The 23,822-nt window shown below is 35.8% G+C and overlaps 1 protein-coding gene across 1 annotated transcript in view; it reads right to left on the bottom strand.

Annotated features, from left to right (window-relative positions):
* Nucleotides 1-23,822, bottom strand: part of TM9SF3 (transmembrane 9 superfamily member 3) — a 70,983-nt gene that overhangs the window by 15,344 nt on the left and 31,817 nt on the right. The window contains exons 6-10 of the mRNA XM_023206279.2: nucleotides 20,570-20,701; nucleotides 18,808-18,974; nucleotides 15,462-15,556; nucleotides 11,644-11,774; nucleotides 490-629 (exon numbers count right to left, since the gene is read on the bottom strand). Coding sequence (XP_023062047.1) covers nucleotides 490-629; nucleotides 11,644-11,774; nucleotides 15,462-15,556; nucleotides 18,808-18,974; nucleotides 20,570-20,701 — 665 coding nt within the window. The remainder of the gene's footprint in view (nucleotides 1-489; nucleotides 630-11,643; nucleotides 11,775-15,461; nucleotides 15,557-18,807; nucleotides 18,975-20,569; nucleotides 20,702-23,822) is intronic.

Genomic DNA, 23,822 nt, shown 5'->3' with positions numbered 1-23,822 from the left:
ATATACACAGTACTAAAATATCTGGAAAGATAGTAAATACTTCAGGTTCTGCAGGTGATAGTATGTCTGACATAACTACTGATCTGCCAGCTCTGATGCTGTACTATAAAAGCAGCCACAGGTAATTCATAAACAAATGGGCATGGCTGAGTTCCAACAAAACTTTATTGACAAAAACAGGCAGCAGACCAGATTTGGCCTGCAGGATTAGTAAAACTGCAGCTTTAGTTCACACCCAACTCTACACCATAGGAAAGCATTTGACTTAATTGTAAATGGCACGATATTCAGAAAGTGGAATAAGGGTATAATTTATTATTACTCCTAACAGTGTAGGTTAAAGGAAATAGTAAAATGAGCTCCTTAGGCTCAAACTTAAGATTGTCATTCTCATAAATACATGCCAATTCTGAAGTTACATGTACACAACAGCCTTAAGAACTTATATATTGTGTGAAACAATCGCATAAGATTTAGCATTCTCTTTACCATTTTTTCTCCGGTATAGGACGAGGCACAGCATTGACACGACAAGGAAAGTTGGGCTGACCTGACAGATTTCGGCCAAGTATTGTACCAACAAGATTTAGAGGAAGAATAACAAAAAAACAGATGCAACAAACGGCCACCTGTAAATTAAATAAAAATGTGTGATTACTCAGAGAACAAAAACATTAATAAAAACAAAAGAGACACAATTTAAACACAATTTGATCACAAAAGAAAATGTTTAAGTTCAATATGGGCTAAAATTGTGCAAGAAGTACACTAATGAAAACAGAAAAAGGTATGCCCTAAAATATTAGAACTAAACTAAATACAAGTTGAACTAGTTCTTATCCAATTTAGTTTACCATTTTTTCCTATTCTCCCACACTATCTCTGCCATAGTCCTTTTTTCTCCTCTTTCACTCTCAGCTGTCATGCTTTTTAAAACATATTTATCCATTGTCTTTCATTATTATAACCAACTTCCTTATCTGGCTACGCTTTTTGAGCTCGTAATATGCACTAAGAGCTTTATATGTGTTATTTCTTTATTTTACAGATGAAGGAAAGGGGACTCAGAGAAGGATAAGTAACTTCCCATAATCTCATAGCTAGTGGAGAGCCAGACCAAAATTTCAACTCAAATCTGCCAGCCTCGAAGCCCATGCTGTTTTCCATTCTACACTGCCTTGGAATCCTAATAGAAGTAGATCACTATCTATGTGTTATTAGTAAAATAGCACAAATATTTTTCTGCCTATTAGTAATGCAAAGTCTAAAATTATAGAGAAGACCATACAGAGATTCTAGAACCAAAGTGGCCAATTAGAAACATTTATTTTTGTGACATTTTTCTTTATAAAATCAGTTCTTTTCCGGCGAACAATCTAATTAAGATCACTTCACTCTGACCTCCTGTAAAATGGAGTAGAACTGAATCACCTCTAAGATCTCTTTAAATTACACATTTTAGGTTATAATAAACAGAAAGTAAAAGTGAGAGAAAAATTGAATGAAACATGTGAAGACACTGATTGAGAGAAATGAAGAAGGTAGGAAATCCATAGTGATTGCACAGGAAGGAAAGATCTCTTTGAACCAATATTAGTAAAAATTCTTCATTAGATCCTTTTGTGTGTGTATGTGTTTTTAAACAAGCCAAAGGGTATTGTCATCTCCTTTTCAGATACAACATAAATGTGTCAGAGTTATAGAGCTCCATAATACCATTTTAAACATCAGACTCAGGAACCCAGTTTATCTGTGTTTCAGTTTAGGCCTAAGCCTATGAATAATATGAATTTATGCTCATATTATATTATGTGAAATGAGAAAAATAAGCAGGTGTTTTTAAGATAGTTTAAGACTTATGTCATGAATTATACATATGTCATAAATATGGGGAGTGATAAATTCCATCTCAATTTTTGCTTTTACTTTAATAACTACAAGACTCATAAACCTTAACACACTGTAATCAAGACCTATGTATTTTTCCCTTAGTTTGCCAGAACTCTAATTTCAAATAAGAATTAAAGACAAAATTCTTTCTAGGAAGAAAACATTCCTAGACCATGTAGAATTATATGGTCTAGAAGAATGGTTTTCAAGCTGTTCCAAAGAATTCTCAGGTCCTACTGAAGAGCTTCTGGGATTCCACAAGCATTTGATTTGAATATATTTTTGAAAATAGTTTCTTTTTAAAATACTTTTAATTGTAATAAGATACATACAGATCAAACGAGTTTTATACCAAATATCAGTACACTGGAGAGATCATAGCCAGGTTAACTCATTTTCCTGCAAACCTCAGAATAAAGTTTCTCCTCTTATCTCTGTGTATATACTGAACTGAATGAATTTCGTCTCTGATTAGGAAGGCTTATAAATGTTATATTAGTCTTTTATTCTATCTCCTTCGCCCCATCCCAATTAAGGCCTGCACATATTTGTTCACTAAAAATTGTATAAGCAAAAGTACTATTATAGCACAATGTGTGTGACACAATTGAGTGGCAGCTAAAGTGAGGGCACATCTTGCCTTCAGTGCACATAACAGTCAATAAAGGAACCTAAAGTCTCAAAAAGACATTAGCAATTGCTTAGTATTTGTCAATATTTTCTCTTTTCTTGTCCAACTCTTTAATATATGATTAAAAATGTGAGCAGTCTGTTAGAAATAGTGATTAAGCTGTGAAACCAGTTCCCCACTCCTTTATGATCAAGTTCTGGATGAAGTTACTTGAAAAATACTCCAAGATTACAAGGCAAGCTGTTTAGAAAAAAAAAAAAATTCACATGGAATGAACTCACCTGTGAAGTAAGAATTTTTCTCAATACTGATAACTAAATAAATTGGGTGCTGAAGATAAGTAATAGCTTACTTTATTCATACCCCTTGATATTAGATTTGTATCCATCACAACTTTACTGCTCTTGTTAAATTTAGAGTGTTAAAAATACTTAATTTGCAAAATATACCTATAATAATAAAATCATGCTTGTATCTGTTTTCCATCTGGGCTTCCACATTATTTTGGAACACAATTTAGCAGCTAAGAGGGTCTAATATATTGGTGAAAACCCTGGAACTCAAATTAATATGGGGCTCTCCTCTATTCCCCTAGTCACTATTCAGAGGAGAATGAAAGCAGGCAGTGGGGAGAAGATAGATATACTCCATGTTGAGGGCCTCCCTTATCTACAACAAGAACAAGTTAGAAACAAGTACTGCCTCTTGGTACTTAATACCCCAAAGATCTACATACTGATCACATCTTCTCAATCTCAGACATAAACCAAGAATGTGGCTATTACTTATTCTATCTTTGCTTCCATACTGGCCTACAGGTCAACATCTCTCATAAACTTAGATGTAAAAAACAAATTTTAGCAAATGTAATCTAACAATATATAAAGAATATATCATGACAGGTGAAGTTCATCAAACGAATGCAAGACTGATTAAAGATTAGAAAATTAATGATATTCACCATATTATCAGAATTAAAAAAGAAAAATCACAGATCATCTCAAAAGATGCAGAAAATGCTGTTCTAAGATCCAACACTCATTCAAAATTAAAAAAAAAAAAAACTTGCAGCAAACTGCAAATAGAAGGGAACTTTAACAAGCTGATGAAGGGCATCTACAAAAAAACAAAGGCTATTATTTTAATTCACAGCATAAGACTAAATGTCTTCCTTCCAAGATTGGGAACAAAGAAAGGATGTCTGTTCTTCTATTCAACATTATATTGGAGGTTTTAACCAGTGCAATCAGACAACAAAAAGAAATAACAGACATACAGACCAAAAAAGAGAAGTGAAACTGTCTTTGTTTAAATAATTTGATAATCTATTTTTTTAAATAATACTATGTACCCACAAAAATTTAAAATAATAAAAAAAATTTTAATCTATGTAAAAAACTAATGTAAAGAAACTAGAATAAGTGAATTTAGCAGGGTTGTAGGATACAAAGCCAGTATCTCAAAAACTGTTTTCCTACATATAGTCAACACTCAAAAATAGGGTATAAACTGTTTAAGTCCACTTATAAGTGGATTTCCTTCTGCTTCTGCCACCCCTGAGACAGCACCCTTGAGACACCCCTCCCTCTTCTTCCTCAGTCTACTCAATGTGAAGATGATGAAAATGAAGATCTTTATTATGATCCACGTCGACTTAAAGAATAGCAAATACATTTTTATCTTCCTTATGATTTTCTCTTTTTCTTTTTAAGAGACAGGGTCTCACTATGCTGTCCAGGCTGAAATGCAGTGCCTACTCAAAGGCACGATCATAGAGCACTAGAGCCTCAACTCCTGGGCTTAAGTGATCCTTCTGCCTTAGCCTCCTGAATAGCTGGGATTATAGGCACAAACCACACACCCAGCTAACCTTATGATTTTCTTAATATTTTCTTTTCCCTAGCTTACTTTATTGTAAGAATGCAGTATATAATACATATACAAAATACATGTTCATCAGTAAGGCTTCCAGTCAACAGTAGGCTTATTCGTAGTTAAGGTTTTGGGGAGGGTCAAAAGTTACATGCAAATTTTCAGCTGTACAGGCAGGGGGTAAGGGTCAGCACCCCAACCCTCATATTGCCCAAGGGTCAACTGTACTCTCACGTGCAACATAACAATTTTTTTTGGTCAGTGATGGACCACATATCTGACAATGGTCCCATAAGATTATAAGACTGTATTTTTACTGTACTTTTTCTATGTTTACAGACACAAACACCACTGTGTTACAACTGCCTACAATATTCAGTACAATAATACGCTGCATAGGTCTATAGCTTTGTAAGATTAGGCTATAACATACAGACTAGGTGTGTAGGAGGCTATACCATCTAGGTTTGTGTAAGTGCCCTCTGGAATGTTCACACAATGAAAAAATTGTGAACCAACTCATTTCGCAGAACATATCCCTGGCATTAAATGATGCATGACTGTACTAGCAATAAACGATCAGAATTTGAAATTTAAAAATGGCCGGGTGTGGTGGCTCATGCCTGTAATCCCAGCACTCTGGGAGGCCGAGGCAGGCGGATCACCTAAGGTCAGGAGTTCGAGGCTAGCCTGGCCAACATGATGAAAGCCTGTCTCTACAAAAATACAAAAATTAGCCGGCTATGGTGATACGCACCTGTAATCCTAGCTATTAGGGAGGCTGAGGTAGGAGAATTGCTTGAACCCGGGAGGTGGAGGTTGCACTGAGCCAAGATTGTGCCAATGCACTCCAGCCTGGGCAATAGAGCAAGACTCCGTCTCAAAAAAAAAAAAAAAAGAAAGAAAGAAAGAAAAAAAAGAAATTTAAAAAATATCATTCACCAACAGAATACTATGAAATACTTGACAATAAATTCAACAAAAGATGGACAAAACCTGAACACTAAAATCTATGAAACGTTGCTGAGAAAAATTAAATATATCTAAAGAAGTTGAGAGATATCCTGTGCTCATTAATCAAAAGACTCAATAATGTTAAGATGTCAATTCTTCCCAAACTGTGCTACAGATTCAATGTAATCACAATCAAAACACCAGAAGACTTTTTATAGAAACTGACAAGCTGATTCTAAACTTTATATGGAAATGCAAAGAATATTAGAAAAGCCAAAACAACTTTGAAAAAGAAGAATTGGTTTCAGGACTTATAAAGCTATAGTAATCAAGACAGTGTAGTATGAGCATTAAAAACAAGACAAATTGAAATAGAACAAACCGAAATGAAACAAGAGAAAATTCAGCAATAAAAATCCACACATACATGGTGAATTGGTTATCAACAAAGGTGCCAAGGCAACTCAACAGAGAAAGGATAATCTTTTCAACAAATGGTACTGGAACAACTGACCAGTCATATATAAAATAAAACAAAACCCCTCTGACCCTTAACTCATACTATACACAAATTAGCCAAAAATGGATCCTAGACCTAAACTTAAGAGCTAAAACTGTAAAATTTCTAGAAGACAACATATAAGGAAAGCTTGGTGATGTCTGGTTTGGCAAAAGACTTCTTAAATGGAATAGAAAAAGTGCAAAGCATAAAATTAAAAAACAACAACAATAAATTAGACTTTAAAATTAGTAACTTTGCCCTTCAAAAAAAACTCTTCAGATTATGAAAAGACAACTCACAAAATAGGAGTATATACTTACAAAATACATATAAAACAAAGGACTTGTATTTGCAATATGTAAGGAACCCTTATCACTCAATAAAACAATCTATTAAAATAGGCAAAAGATCTGAACATTCATTAAAGAAGATATACAGATGGCAAAAAAAAAAAAAGGCAAATAAAAAGATCTTCAACATGATTAGTCATTAGGAAATGCTAATTAAAACTGAAAGACACCACTATACACTCACTAGAATAGCTAAAATTAAAAAGACTGACTCTATCAAGTGCTGGCAGTGATGTGGAACAAGTGGAATTTTCATAGAATGCTGATAGAAATGTAAAATGTCAAAACTATTTGAGAAAAGTTTAGCAGTTTCTTGAAAACTTAAACTATCATATGACCCAGCCATTCTACTCCTAGGTATTTATCCAAGAGAAATGAAAATGTAATTCCACAGAAAGACCTGCACATAAATACTCACAGTAACTTGATTTGCAATAGCAAAAAAACCTAGTAAATTACTGGGTAAATGGATAAATTATGGTATATCCATGCAACTGAATACTATTGGGCAATACAAAGAACAAATTATTAATAAATGCCTATAATCCCAGCACTTTGGGAGGCCAAGATGGGTGGATCACCTGAGGTCAGGAGTTCAAGACCTGTCTAGCCAACATGGTGAACTCTGTTTCTACCAAAAATACAAAAATTAGCCAGGCATGGTGGTGCTTGCCTGTAGTCCCAGCTACTAGGGAGGCTGAGGCAGGAGGATTGCTTGAACCCCAGGGGCAGAGGTTGCAGCGAGCCAAGTGCACATCACTGCACTCCAGCCTGGGCGACAGAGCAAGACCCAGTCTCAAAATAAATAAATAGATAGATAGATAGATAGATAGATTAATAAAATGCAACATCAATAAATCTCAAAATAACTTTTATGAGTGAAACAAAAAAGAATATATACTGTATGAGCTACCATTCAAAGGAAATTCAGCAATGCAAACTACACTATGATATGAGAGAGTCGGCTGGTGGTTACCTAAGAATAGAGAGAAAAAAGAAGAAAAGAAAGGATGAATTACAAAGGTATATAACAAAACTTCTCGACGTTACAAACATCTTTATCTTGAGTGAGGTAATGATTTCACAAGTGTGTGTCTGTGTGTGTGTGTGTATTAAAATTCATCAAATTGTACATTTCAAATTTATGCAACTTATCACGTGTTAATTATACCTCAGTACATCTGTAAAAACACACAAACAGAAAACGGCAAAAAAACATACCCACTGCTCTCAGAATTAAGCTAGGATTCCTTTCGACAGAAAGGAAGAAAAGAAAAATGGCCAAAAACAAAAACGAAAAACCCATCATCACCACCATCAGCACAACAAAGAAAACTAACTATGGGAGATTCTTGATTTTCTGTTCTGTAAAATAGGAATAACCACACCACTAGCTCTGCCTATCCCTTTGGGTTCTTCTGAAAACCAGACAAGATAATGCATGTGAAAATGCTTTGTAAACTACAAAGTACTATACAAATGCATTATTATTGATCCTTATTATAATTCATCTTCTTAGATTTGGCACATCATTTCAGTCTGATGAGATCTTTTTAGATGCTGCCTTCATTATTTCGTATTACCAGTTCATTATTTTATATTACTAGTTTCTTCCCTAGTCTCACACTCCTCTTCAATTGAATCAGCACACCACCATGTCTCTAAGTTATTAATAATCTTTTGAATAGGTCAGAGACAAGAATATCTGTCACCTTCTACTAAAGGATAGGATGTACATACTATGGCTAATACCTCAATACTCTTATAAGGTAGAATCACTTTCTTCTTTTTCCTCCTGGAAAAGTAAATTTGCCTGTCCAGTTTTACAGCACCTTTGCTCTCATACAGTTACTCAAATATTACTTAATATAATCTCTCAGTACCTCTAAAAGAAAATTTTTATGAGCAATAAGACTTTCAGCTAAGGCGGCTGGGTACTCACTCCTGTACAATCAACTGCTTTGTGTATCTCAGGCTTCACTTCCCTCTTACCGGGGATCTTTCCTCCTACTTTTTTTGTTTGAGGGTTACATTTTATTTGAAAAATAAAGAGGAAGAATGGGATGGAGACGTTCTTTTTTCTTTTTTTTACTGTTATATCACCAGGCGCAGTGGCTTATGCCTATAATCCCAGCACTTCAGGAGGCCAAGGCGGGTGGATCACCTGAGATCACCATGGCCAACATGGTGAAACCCCCCGTCTCTACTAAAAATACAAAGATCCCACATAATGAGCCTTTGATCTTGGTATCTTTATAAAATTCCTTTGCTTGCTTTAGCATTTGTGAACAGCTCACCTTAGATGATGAAGTTTTTCTAACATTAGTTTTATAGATCTTTCTTTTTTTTCGAGACAGAGTCTCGCTCTTGTTGTCCAGGCTGGAGCGCAGTGGCACGATCTTGGATCACTGCAACCTCCACCTCCCAGGTTCAAGCGATTCTCCTTCCTAAGCCTCCCGAGTAGTTGGGATTACAAGTGCCCGCCACCACACCTGGCTAATCTTTGTATTTTTAGTAGAGACGGGGTTTCACCATGTTGGCCATGGTGATCTCAGGTGATCCACCCGCCTTGGCCTCCTGAAGTGCTGGGATTATAGGCATAAGCCACTGCGCCTGGTCAATTTTATAAATCTTTCTAGAAAAGAAAGGTGATTAGTTCCCATGCTAACTTGCCTCTATGAGTTTTAAAACTCTGTAATTTTGTTCTTTGTCCTTTGGAATCCTACAATAAGATCAAAATTTAGGATCTGAGATTTACAGCCCACAAAAGAAAGACTTCATGTCTAAAATCCTTTTCCAGAACATCTTGGCAAATCCTTCCTCATTCCCAAGGAACTCTTACAGGACCAAAATCTCTGGGTATAGCACCTAAATCATTATTGGACAAATTCCCAAAAGAAAAAGTTTTTAGCTTTCCAAAATCAATCTAATTTTTCTTTTTTTTCTTGAGACAGAGTCTCACTCTGCCGCCCAGGCTGGAGTGCAGTGGCATAATCTCGGCTCACTGCAACCTCCACCTCCTGGGTTCCAGTGATCAAGCGATTCTCCTGCCTCAGCCTCCCGAGTAGCTGGGTTTACAGGCCTGCACTACCATGCCTGACTAATTTTTGCATTTTCAGTAGAGATGGGGTTTCATCATGTTGGCCAGGTTGATCTCAAACTCCTGACCTCAAGTGATCCGCCTGCCTCAGCCTCCCAATGTGCTGGAATTACAGGCGTGAGCCACCATGCCCGGCCAGTTGTGGAAACTTTCATAGAACAGAGAATTAGAGTGAAGATCACCCAGAAAAAGGGCTCAATAGCCAAGAGATCAAAGGAATGGGGGATAGAAAGAGATAAGGCCTGGGGAAGAGCACTTAGGAGGATCTGAAGACTCTGATTCTCAAATTAAGGTATTCAGTTAGTAGCGGCACCTGGCTTCTCAAACACCTGGTACCTATGGTCTGGGAGCCTTTTGGCTAACAGATCCATCCCCAGATCCCAGGAACTGGAATCAGGTAAACACTACAGATTGGGTTTAAAGCAGGACAGACTAATTAGCTTAAAAGAAAGGCCCTGAGCATTAAAACTTTTAAATCCCCAAGTGATTCTAATCTGTGCCCAGGGTTGAGAATCACTAAGTTTATGAGAATATGTAACCATTTCCTTCAGAATATCAACAAGTCAAAACAACTAAAACCACAAACTTAAGTAGTTCAAGTACTTAATGAAGACCTGGGTGAAACATTCACCTCCAGTTCTTCAAGTTCATGTTCAAAACAAGTTTTCACACTCTTAAGCGGAGAAAAGGAGACCCTAAAGCACACATTGGGTTAAAACATGAGGCCAGGAGAATGCCCTTCCCCCAGTATTCCTTCATTAGAATGCAAATTAAGAACATAATATTGTAGGAGCCTGCCAAGTACCAACAGTTAGTCTTTTTATTCACTAAAGATCAATTTTATAAACCTTCTCTGGCTCAGCACAGACTTTAAATATTATATTCTAATAATTTGTAATTATTACATTATCTAAAGGCAAATTACACTGAATATTAACGTCTAAAACTCCATTTACAAAGTGGTAAAAATTTACAATTTTAGCGAGACAAAGTAACTTTGAAATACCAGTTTCACCAATACCAAATTCAAAACTTTCTGATAAAAATTTTAACAGAATCAGAATTTTAATTTTTAAAGCATTATGAAAATAACCAATTCAGCAGATGATCTCTGAGAAATAACTTGACTCACTCTATGTACTTTCTGATGGCCTGCAACTACCATAAAGCAAATTCTTTCCCGGTCTGATATAATTAATTACCTTTCCCTTTTCTGACCATTATCACTTACTTTGGCTTGAAAAAAAAATTCCATTTTGAAGCAAGGTATTAAAGATTTAATAAAAATGTATAATATTCAATGTGTCTTTGAAAAAAATTGGACTATAAAACAAAGTCACCTGAAATTTTTGTGAAACTCTTTGTTACCTCCCATATAATAGAAAGAAAACCCAAACAAGATTAAAACAGAGACTGTGGGCTCTAGTGGCAGTTCTACTATTAACTGTCTGTATGACCGTGACTAAGTTATTGGGCCTCTGTTAAAAGCAGTAACCACCCTGCAACTTGCATTGGCATACAGATGTATGAACATGTATGCACAAGTGTACATTAGGCCTTCACTCTAGTCTAGGCCTAAAATTCTGTTTCTAGTAAAAAGGTAACACCAAGATTTGGGAGACCGTGGGTTAACTCATTTTATGTGTTCTAGTTTTAATATACTTAAATAATTCAAAGCATTTCCAAGCCTGTGCTTACAGGTAAGATATGTGAGCACATTTTAACATCTATAGCAACGTATATTATTGACATAAATGCTTAGTGAGGTTTTTTTTTGTTTTTTTGTTTTTTTGAGACGTAGTCTGGCTCTGTCACCCAGGCTGGAGTGCAGTGGCGCGATCTCGGCTCACTGCAACCTCCACTGCAAACTGCACCTGGGTGCATGCCATTCTCCTGCCTCAGCCTCCCAAGTAGCTGGGACCACAGGCGCCCACCACCACGCCCAGCTAATTTTTTTTGTATTTTTAGTACGGACAGGGTTTCACTGTGTTAGCCAGGATGGTCTCAATCTCCTGACCTCATGATCTGCCCGCCTTCGCCTCCCAAAATGCTGGGATTACAGGCGGGAGCCACCGTGCCTGGCCAGTGCTCTCTTTTAAAGTCAGCCTTTCACTTTACAGGCTTACAGAATCAATAAAAAATAAAAAGCCAACTATAGGTTTAAACTTAACCAAAATTTTATGGAGGCTAACAACAACAGTATTTTCCTCATCTAACTTTCCAGGACTGGGTAGGAACTGACTGAAACTATTAAAACATCTAATAAGACGTATTTTGGAGGGACAGTAGGTCTATTAGAATGTGTATACTTTTTCAGTTTAAAAGTAAGATTTAAGCAACTCACCATTGTTCCAAAAGGAATGGCTCTTGAAGCATGGTAATAAATGGCTATGAAATTGATGAAGAAGGCAGTGCCACACACCATAGCTGGGATAAGGAATGCCCCAATAAACATCTGCTTTATCCATCTCCTTCCTGAAAAGAAAGGAAACTATGAGAGTTTAATATAATTATTTAGTACCAAATTATTTGTTTGAAATTTTAATATAAAGATCATGAAATTTAACATCTTAATAATTGTTTCAAAACAATAGCTAACAAATACCACAGCTTTTCAAGTATGTATAGTGAAATCACAGCTTCTGAAGTGGGTGCACTGGAAAAGAACAATGACCTGCAGTAAATATTCCGATGTTTCGTCTTGACTCTGCCACTGAACTGCTGTGAACTTTCATAAGCCACTCTATCTCTCTAGGCTACAAGTTGGCCTAGAAAGGGGTTTTTATTATTGGTTTAAAATAAACTGACCAAAAAGAAAGAGAAAGGGGCTTTTAAACTATTCCTTGGAGTTCTGGAGCTTCTTGGCATGCCCATGAAGTCACTGGTGAAGAAAAATCCCAGATCCCCTTACCCATGCTTCAACCAGAACAATTATGTTTTCAACAGTTTTACACACTGGAGTTTCATGTAAGCTTTCATTTGAAAAGCGGGTTATACTGCTTTAAAGAAGAAAAAAGTCTAAAAACCAGTGAGTCAAAAAAAAGAAGAACTTCACCAGAAACCCACTTGTGATTTTTCAGCACCCTAAGACAGGGAAAAAAAAAATTAAACGTGAAATAAAAAATAAAAAACTCTGAGACAGATAGTCTCTAAGTTTGTTCTTAGCTCTAAAATAAATATGTACTTAAGAGCATTTCTATGTTTGAAAAGAATAAAAACAATGTGTTTCATAAGCTTTCTCTCAGTAATCAGAACTACAGATTTATAAGTTTTACTATTTCTCTGTACCTCTGTGTATTGCCAAAATTCTAGACATTGAGCTTCTATTATTCAAATAATCAAGGAAACAAATTTTTTGACCATGCAATAAAAAAATAAATCTTCAGTTGTGCTGATATAGACCAGAAGAGCAACAGGGAGCTGTCTTTCTAATTAATACAGTAGAGTGTAAAACTGGTAGAAAATATCTTCAAACAGCTTAGAAACACTGAATCACTACCAAAATTCAACTCAGTAATAGGCAACAGGGACCCAAATAGAAAGTACCATAGAAAAATAAGCAATACCCTAACTTTAGTTTTCTGCTATATAAAGTTCTTTTAAAACATCTGTTACAGAATTATTACCTAAAATCATAACGTTCCTCCAGAAAAACTCCTTAATTCTGAGCTTTCTCTCCTGTTTCATTTCTTTTCTGGGTAAGTTTCAAGAACTTCTCCTTTCTAACTGATACTCAGCATTTGAATAACACAAAAAGGTGGTGATTAATTAAAGTATTACTTCTATTTAATTCCAACACCTTTCTAGCATTTTTTCCTATATTTTCCACTATCTTCTCAGATTCAGACATGTATCAATAAAACTGTGGCCAGGTGTGGTGGCTCATGCCTGTAAACCCAGCACTTTGGGAGGCTGAGGTGAGCGGATCACCTGAGGTCAGGAGTTCGAGACCAGCCTGGCCAACATGGTGAAACCTTATCTCTACTAAAAACACAAAAATTAGCTGGGCATGGTGACACATGCCTGTAATCCTAACTACTGAGTAGGCTGAGGCAAGAGAATCACCCGAACCCAGGAGGCGGAGGTTGCAGTGAGCTGAGATCGTGCCATTGCACTCCAGCCTGGGAGACAAGAGTGAAACTCCATCTCAAAAAATAAAAATAAAATAAAATAAACAAATAAATAAAACTCCTTATCTAACTCTCTATTTCTCTGTTTCCTTCTAACAGTCAAAAATAATCCCATACACTGGGTACAATCAGTAGCCCAAGTATCTGCATTGCTGTGCTTTTTACTGCTCTCCAAACCCTTGAAGTCTCTGGCTAAGGTCCTGGATACTACTGGCTTCAAACTAGATCTATAGCGCTATAGTGCACTGAGGACAGTATGAAGACCTTGAGCTTCACTGTAGTTCAAATCCTGAGATAACTCTGAAAAATTCTTGATTCCCTGGGTTGACCTCTACATTAAAAGTTTTTGAGGCTTGATCAGACAAAATATCAGGACACTATCAGATCTCCTCAGGACACTACCAATCAGAACATAATCTTTAGATTATACTTTGTAAGACTTGATATTCCTAGACCTGAGCCTGAACTCTGTCAGCTTTCAAGAATAAGTGTAGTAAAGGAAAGTTGGGCTGGGTGTTCTTAACTTGCAATCAGACTAAAAACAAATTTATGTCCAACTTTAAATAAATTTCCTGTTTTAAATAAATCTGTTTCTGCTGTGGAGACTATTTTGAGAGTCATAAACTAAACTTTTAGCCTAACTAGTTTCCAGGTCAAATTCAAAGTAAAAGTTGCCTCATGCGTCCTTATTTCCTTAGGATGTGGTCCTTTATGATAGGACTCATTTCTCATACCCACAAGTCGAATTTAGAGACTGAACATCTACCTAAAGTAGTCAGGAACCCATAATGATACTCCCTCAGTCAATCCAAATAATTATCTATACTGAAGGTACAGGTCACATTAAGTCAAGAAGATTAATAAAAAAGCAAGGGTAAACCAAGATATCCTGAGAGAATTTTAAATAATCCTATGCTCTGATTTCCTATAACCTATAAGTGTGCCCAGTCTACGAAAAGAAGTCAGGATCCCCTAATACTGACACCGCTTAAGATGGGCTGTGGAAAAGGAAATATAATTTTAAGGTATTTCAACAACACTTCATTCATAAACTAAAATATGCAAATCTACCAATTTTTGTACTTTTCTGACCTCAGACTACTGCAGGGAATACAAGGGAATTTAAAGACCCCTGAATGCCATTTCAGAAAAAAACACCAAGGAGCAGTATCCTTGTACTATTGTGTTATTAGTTCCATCAATTTTAGGTAATAGTATTAAAAGAGCAATAGGATATTTAAGACAAAGTGCTCTTAGCAAGAGACTGTGACAAAGAATAGCAGAAATATTTGCAAAGGGTCCTTTGATAAACACTAACAGTCAACAGAAATACGTAACTTTCCTTCCTATTCTCTTTCCATTGTCCAGAAACTTTACCCATAGGCCATTACACATGCCTTTATATTCATCTATAAAGTTTTTTTTCTGTGTAGATGCATCACATGGAGCACATCTAGAGCCAGGCACCCCAAAGCAAATAGTATCAATAACTTAAATGCACTCTCCTACATGTTCATCAGGGCAAATTACATGGTGCACAAAGGAGATTATCTACTAATTATTCATAATTTTAGGAAATAAAATGCGAGAATTCCACAAAAGCAAGATAGAACACACAATAGGTTTGGTAGAAATTATGTGAAATGAGATAACAAAGAATTTTACAACGGCTGTTCTGCCCATTTTAAATTCAAATATCTCACAGTAGACCAGGCACTTTGGGAGGCCGAATCACTTGAGGTCAGGAGTTTCATAGCAGCCTGACTAACATGGTGAAATCTCATCTCTACTGAAAATACAAAAATTAGCTGGGCATGGTGGCACACACCTGTAATTCCAAGCTACTCAGGAGGCTGAGGCATGAGAATCGCTTGAACCCAGGAGGTGGAGGTTGCGGTGAGCAGAGATTGCGCCACTGCACTCCAGCCTGGGAGATGGAGTGAGACTCTCAAAACAAACGAACCAACAAAATCTCGTAGTAAAATATTAGCATCTATAATAAACAACATGAAGTGAGAATTCCTAAGTTTACCTCCTTGTCTAGCATACAGACTTCCTCCAAAATAACCATTCACTGGAGACGTAGCAGCATAGACAAATATGGCTGTACTGAGCATTGATCCCCTCCTAAAAAGGCAAAAAAAAAAAAAAAAAAAAGATAAATTAAAACCAACAACTTAATGAAAACATCATACAGTCTATTATATTAACATTAGTTTAATTTCAAAGATAACTTTAACAGAAACACAAAAATATCACAACCTGGACTACAAATAAAACTCAAAAGATTCTCTATAGTGAATGAATTTGTAGTTAAAACTGCATTTACATGATACCTGGCTGATGCTAATTTTTTTAACCGCAGTTAAATGTTTTGATATATTCTAAGCAAGTATTTCACATTTATTTGGCAAAAATACTAGAAGCTGACACTAAAACTGTTCTGTGACCCTGTAAACCAATCCCATAATATGGAACAAGATGTTCATCTGTTAAGAAAAATGACTAGAATCATCTGTTTCATAACTTAATTCAACTGCTTATGATTCTTGCCTGCAAACAAATAAAATAGTAGTATCATCTATATTAAATACTATTATTTTAGATGGAATAACACTGAGACTTTCCCTGTTTCCCTCATACTGCTGAAAATGATTTTTAGGCCGGGCACAGTGGCTCACACCTGTAATCCCAGCACTTTGGAAGACCAAGGTGGGCAGATCACATGAGGTCAGGAGTTTGAAACCAGCCTGGCCAACATGGCAAAACCCCGCCTCAACTAAAAATACAAAAATTAGCCATGTGTGGTGGCAGGGGCCTGTAATTCCAACTACTCAAGAGGCTGAGGCAGGAGAACTGCTTGAACCTGGGAGGCAGAGGTGGCAGCAAGCCAAGAGCGCATCACTGCACTCCCTCCTGGATGACAGAGCAAGACTCCATCTCAAAAAAAAAAAAAAAAAAAAAAAAAAAGTAAAAATTAAAAAAATTAAAACCAGACATACGATTTTTAAAAAGTCTATAGGTCTTTCACTTCTTTGTTCACAAATATTCTATGGGCATTCCCTCCCCCTGTCCCTCAAATAAACCATTTTTATCTACACTGAAAAATCTGCTGAGGGAGGTAACAGTCCTCCTTATTCATCTCTCCAAGATGGGACAAGGGGAACACCTGAAGAGGTGTTTAGCCTACACCTGCCACAGCCTTACCACTCTCCGCTGAAAAGTTTCAGAGTGGCTGCAGCAGCAGCAACACTAACAAGCTTACTCCTCACCTTCTCAAACTCTATGCCTTCTCAATACCACTCTATAACAGGCACCCACATTGATACTGATCCTCTACCTTATACCCTCAAAATAGTTTTCCTCTGATTGCTATAGTGACCATAGAGGCAAAGTAATTTTTACGTTACATTATCTGTTCTTTATCCTTTAGAATCATTCCTATTCAAGTGATTTATTCCAATTCTGTGTGCAAATTTTTCATTTTCTCACCACTTTGTATTATTATTATCTCTATTTTCATTTCTGTAACATAGCAAATTAAGAAAAGAGTTCTGGAATAAGATTGCGTAGGTTCCAATCCCAGCTCACTAAAACTCTTTACTAATAAAGGGTGCTCATTGATCTCAGATTATTTCTCTGAGCTTTAGTTTCCTGGTCTGTAGAATAGAAATAGAATAGTTCCTTCACAGGGTTGACGTGAAGATTAAGGGATCAAATGTGCATGAAACACCTAAAGTGATAACTCAGTAAGTTGGCTGCTTTTATATAATAATAAATCCTTAATGCTTTAGTTCTTATATAAGTAATGAATTACATTCACTTCAAATAAACACAACACAGAACAACCACTTACAGTAATTATAGGCTAAAATAACAATGCATGACTTGCCTGCTAATATTATACATTAGTGAGTGGTTTCTTATTTATAAAAGTTGAAGGTCTCTAAGTAGAAGAGCTTCTGCATTAAAAAAAAAAAAAAAGAGTTGCCAAATTGTAACACTAACATTTTGAAAAGGAAGTGGCAAAAACTTGGATTCTAGAAGAGATTATCTTCTAGTGGCTCATAAGACTGTGACAGTACAGCCAGTGTCAATTCGATAGTGATTAACTTAATCCAGTGTTTATTGTAAAGTATAACTTCTTGGTAGATTTGAAATGTTTTCTTGTATTTAAGGTCCAGTTGATCTGAAACACATTATACCCGAAAATATGAACTACTCACCAGAACTCTGAAGTTTAGATTTGGGTTATTTTAAAGCTCATGTGGTAAATGAATTAAAAAGGTTGTATTAAAGAAATACAACCAACACTAGAGAGAAATAGCTTTGTTGGTTAATACATATTCATTTCAGTTCAACAAGCATTGACTGCATACCTTCCACATGCAAAGCTCCTTAAGTAGGTACTGTGAGGATTCAAAGGTAAGTTATGACCTGATCTTTACTCTCAAGGAACTTACTATCTAGCAGAGGAAACGAATATTTAGTATACAGTTAAATATTTAATATGCAACTAAAGAGCCATTCTTTCAGCAAGGATTTATTGCTTGCCCACCAAATGCCAGGCATATAGAGGAAAGAATGCATTATGAACTAAAATAGAGGCATGAAATATAACTAGAAAAAAGTGTCATTCTGATTGAGGACTTCATGAGGCAGCACCTGAAATGCCTGAATTATAATCGCTACCACCCAGGCACCAGAATGTGTTTGCTTCATAGAGATTGTGGCTTTGAGCACTGAATAGGGACCTGAGATCTTCTGTGAATGTATAACTTTTTCACATAATTCAAAGACCTAAAATTGAGAATTTCTTACAAATGGTTTTGTTTGCAAAGAAAGAATTACCAAAAATCGTGTCAAGATAGGATGCATATTGAACCAGGAGTTCTTTTCTAAAGAAGTCATCAATTATTTTTCTAACCTTACGTGACTTTTTAATCACTCTTTTTACTATTATTTACAGTGCTTTCTTCTACTCTGATGTTTTCCAGTTCTCAAGGTAAATATAAAGTAACTTAGTAACTGAAATTCTTGTACTTCTGATGAAGCTCTAATTGGATCTTCAACTTTAAAAAAAATGCCTATTTACTTTGTCAAACAGCTATGAATTGAAAGTAACCTCTGTTTGTATCTTTAATGGAACATATAACCTTTATAACAAACCACAATGTTCAGTAATGCTAGTAAGTTTTGCCATGTAACAGAAAAATACAGATTACTGTTCATTATTTGTCTGTCTGCATTTATTATATTTATCATAAATTTTAAGATAAAGGAAATACGTAACGATTTAATTATGATTGACTTAAAAGATTCCAGTATTAAAACTATTTAAGAATAAAGACATAATAAAGTTAAGTGTAGGCACTTACTCAGTATATAAATCTTCTATCATTGCAACAATAATAACTATGAGAGACACAGCAAATATCTGACATCCAGAACCAATGAGAGAGGAAAATATCAGTGGGTGACTTGATGGTCTAAATACATCTCCATGCACCTGTTTCCATCCATATTCATCTCCTAGGTCTCTATCCTACATACAAATATATAGAGAGAAAAGCAAATCATTCAGAATCAAACTAAAACATAGTAAATAGGTAAAAATTACAGTTGTAAGTTTCCTCCCTCCAAATTTATAGCTACTTAAAGAAATTCAAAATATTGAGAAAATATATTCCAAACTTAAAATGATCAATGCCTTAATAACAATGTTAAAATGCTGAGGTTCAGGAAGCTGACTTCTGGTTGTGCTCAGAGAATCTCAAATAATGGAAAAAGAAAAGGTTTAGTAACAAAAAGAAATGGTCAAATTGGGAGAACAGTGCACTGACTCTCTTAATGTCACTTTCAGACACTATTCTTGCCATTCACCTCATAGCTGTACCTCATATACAATCAGGGGCTAGGTGAAGAGTGAAAGAGAAGAGTATCAAAACCAGTACTAGATGCCCTAAGAATGCAGAAATGTCCATTAGCACCTAGAATCTAAGAAAACATATGGGGGAAATATTCGATATGAATATTTTTATTTAAGAGTCTATATAGCATTTTTTTTTAAAAGAATTCAATTTTTACTTTGCAACCTTAGTAAGCAAGTGCTCCTTAAACAGTTTCTAACACAGCTTGCTTCTAAAACAATATTTACTAAGGAATAGCAGTCCCTCAAGGTAATCTGTTGTGGTGGGGAGAATCCTAATCAGATACAGTTAAGAGACACCAAATGCTTTATCAACCCTTTGATACTTCACAATATACCCTAGTATATTAAAATTTAAAATTTTAAACTATTTCCCCAGCCAGGCACAGTGGCTCACACCTATAATCCCAGCACTTTGGGAGGCCAACGCTGGAGGATTGCTTGAGGCCAGGAGCTCAGGACCAACCTGGGCAGCATAGTGAAATTATCTCTACAATAAATAAAAAAATAGCCAGGGGTGGGGGCTTGTTCCTGTAGTCCTAGCTACTCAGGAGGCTGAGGCGGCACGATCACTTGAGCTCTTGAGTTTGAAGTTACAGTGAGCTATGATCACACCACTACACTCCAGCCTGTCTCTTAAGACAAATTTCCTATTTAATGATACAGTTTACCTATATGGAATATCCATTAGCTAGCACTCCATATAACACTTTTTGTTCTCTTAGTGAAAGAACTTAGAAAACAAATCTTTCCTCTGAACCCACTAAACATAAATTAATCCTTCTACCCATTCCCTGAATTTTAAGCAATATTTAACAGTATTAGAAAGTTACTAATACAGGTCTACATCCTCCTAGATGCAATTCTGAAATACAGAGTTCTAAGAACTAACAGTTCGTTTCTTAGGTTTGACATACTCTTACTTGGTGGCAAAACTTGGCTTGAACTAACAAGAGGTTACACTATTTATTTATCCCACTTCGGGTGAATATTCATATGTTTTGCTGAAAAAAATAATATTATTTGATTACAGGGCATGGTTACAGAGCACAATGGGCATTTTACATCTTTCTTAACTCTAAAAATCCTGAATTCTGGAAACTCATTTGGCCCCAAGACTTCCGATAAGAAATTATGACCTACCTTCCAACATTTAAAACTTAACACTCAGTTAAAATGTTTTTACAAATATAATGTGAATGTTTACTCACCATATCATCCATTTCTTCCTCTTTACTGTACCGAGCATAATCTTTTCTTAATGTTCTCATTAAAATCATTGAAACTAAGCCCACCAAGAAGATCACCATCATGAAGGAGTTGAAAATTGAAAACCAATGAATCTAAAATAACAGAAAATAAAATGTTACCAACCTGCAATATCAGCCCAAAATTCATAGGTTCCACAAGGACAACTGGATGTTAATGCAAAGAAAAAAAAAAAGGCTTTAATTAACTCTTTTAGACAAAAATCCAAATTTAAGACACTTTGAGGATGAGTATTCATTATGCCAAGAGGATTGGCTTTCTTTACAATAAGCTCCCGTATGTTGAAAACAAGCTACCATTTATATAAATTTCCAAAATCAAAGTTATTGTTAAAAAAAAAAGCACAATTGGCCAGATAGCCTATACTATTCAGCATTATATGGAAAAAACATGGGCTCTGGAGTCAAACATAGCCAATTTCTGGCTATGTGACTGCAGTTTTCTCATCTGGAAAATGGAGGAGATAATACTTATCTTGTCATTGCTTTGTGGGGTTTAATAATGTATATATAAAGCATGGCACCTTAGATGCTCAGTAAATGTTAGTTCCCTTCTCTCTAATTGAACAATCCGAAAACCTCCTTAAAATACTAAGACTAAACCATTATAGTTGGCTGCCATGGACTTAGGTCACCATCCTGAATGATTTGCTTCACTTGCTCCAGGTTAGTTCATCCTTACCCTATCACCATCATTATGTAGCCCTTTCCAAACCCATGTTACATAGAATATTGAGGCATCCTTTAGTTCCTCAATGTTCTTGAAGCACTTGGCTTTGATTTTATCCACACATTTGTTACAATATTACATCTAGATTCTGGTTCATAATCACAAGGTACTAGTCAAAATGTAGCACATCTGATTTGAACTAGGTCTGTGGCACTCCCCAGTTATTTCTTTATTTACATTTTAATTCCCAAAAGATCTTTAGGGATAGTGCCCAAATTTCTCTCCTCTCTTCAAGGCCCCAATACCATCCTTTCTCCTGCCTTCCCTTGAAGCTAATTCTATCTTCTACTATCCATCATGACACAATCTTTCCACATCCACATTTTGAGGTGTTTTTTTCTCCTCTCATTTTGCATCCCAACCCCTCCACCTTTCACCAGCATCAGCAATCTCCAAAGGTCCTTATCTACAATGATGTCTACTCCCTGGGGTTGTCATAAAGTTTAAACAACAAAAGTAAGCCTGGCACGTCATAAACACTAAATAAAATCTAAAAGTTATTGTTATTGCTATTATTCTCTTCTGAAGTGTTTGCTTCATCTTTTGTCCCTCATTCTTTTCATCTTCTCACCTCCCGATCCTTTCAATGTCAATACCTTTCAAAGGAGACATGTTCCAGTTCTTCCCTCACTTCCTCCACAACACAATACAATCTCACTTTTGTCCCACAAAATTTCTCTCAAAGGCCTGCAATGAACTTCTAAACAGATTCAGCGGCCAATTATCTGCCTCACTCTCCTTGATCTCTCTGCCACATCTGACCTTTCCTAACACTACAGCATCCTACTTCATTGACTGCTGCTTCCCCTCTTTCATCTTCCATGATGGCTCCTCCCCATCCTTTGTGAACTTCTCCAAAAGCTCCAGTCTTAGTACTCTGCTGTGACTTCTTTAGGTTCTCAGAACTTTTAACCAGCATTCCAATGATGATGATAACACCCTCTCCCCCACCTCCCATCCCATCCCACCCCAAATCGCTAGTCTTCTTTCGCCCTCATGTTTCAGGTTTTTGCTAACTACAATAATTTCCACTTGAATGTCTTTCTGGAATTTCAGACTCAGACTGCCCTAAAGTACACTCATAATCTTCCACCTCACATATAATACTTGTTTCTGATTCTCTAACTTCTGCTAATGGTACTAACATTTGGCTTTGAAATTTTACAATTATCTCTGGCTCTTCCTTCTCCTTAATTCTTCGTAAGTATTATTAAGCATTTTTTTTTTTTCAAAATGACTTGTATCCATCCATTCTGCTTCATTCCCATGCTGTCACCTCATACCTTGATAGCACTAATGGCCTCCTAGTTGGCCTGTTTGTTGGTCTCTCCACTTCCTATCTATCCTGTAAAAAGCTATCAAGGAAATCTTTCCAAAGCATGTTCACATATCACTCCACTATTATAAAACTTAGAGTTGTAAACCCTATTTCTCTTATATCAAATCTAAGCTATTTTCTCCAATATTCTATACTCCCTGTAATATGGCCATCTCACCTTATCTAGTCAACTTTTCTTTCCATTATATGCTATATTCCAATAAGGCTTATTCCTCTTCAAGAACCCACAAGCACAGTATACTCACTTTCACCTCTGCATTTTTCTCATAATTTCTTCTCAATGGAATCTATTTCTACTCCCCTTAGCAAATTCTACCCAGTCTTTATATTCCAACACAAGCACCTTCACCTCCATGAAACCTCTTATCTACATATTCCAGTTCTTCATAGATATCCTCCTGCTCTAAAATTCTACAGGTACATACATATGTATTGCTGTGTATGATTAGGACATATGTTAACTTGGACTAACGTGCTGAATATGTGCATGAAGCTGAAGGGCAGTCCTGGCTCTACTACCCACCCTGAGATTTCAGGGACGGGATAAACTCTACGGCTCTTCTTGAAAAACAGGAGACAGCCTCTTCAGAAGATTATTCCTTACTTCATTCAACAATTTATTTGAGTAATCTAGTGAAATTATAAAGGAATCAAGAATGCATTGTTTTTTGAAATGTTTGCTCAAAAAAGATTATACAAATCTAGTTTATTGTAAAAGTATCATTTAAGGTTCATAAAAGCAGTCTATGATTTTCCAAAGATTTTATTTTGCTCCCACCCTGAGATGTTAACCCAGAAAAGCTCGAAAGGGAAAGAAAAATGACACATACCTTCTTTTAGTCAATTTATCAAATTTTTTAAGATAAAAGCTTTATATAATTACTAGTAACTATACTAATTAGACACACATTAAATGTTGAAATTTCTAACAAAAGCTCTGCTATTTTCTAATCTAAGATATATACTAATCTATTATAATGTAGTAATAACCTGAAATTTTATAACATTTCTTTATTCTAAAAAGTATGAGATGTTGTATAATTGTGAAATTATTATACCAGGGAAAATACTTCTTAAAAATAAAGAAACCTGATGTCACAAAGAGGTTTACTAACCCTACTAATTGC

Source organism: Piliocolobus tephrosceles, chromosome 9 (genome assembly GCF_002776525.5).
Source record: "Piliocolobus tephrosceles isolate RC106 chromosome 9, ASM277652v3, whole genome shotgun sequence".
NCBI lineage: Eukaryota > Metazoa > Chordata > Mammalia > Primates > Cercopithecidae > Piliocolobus > Piliocolobus tephrosceles.
The sequence above is the reverse complement of the archived record's forward strand: the minus strand, read 5'-3'. Positions and strand labels throughout refer to the sequence as shown.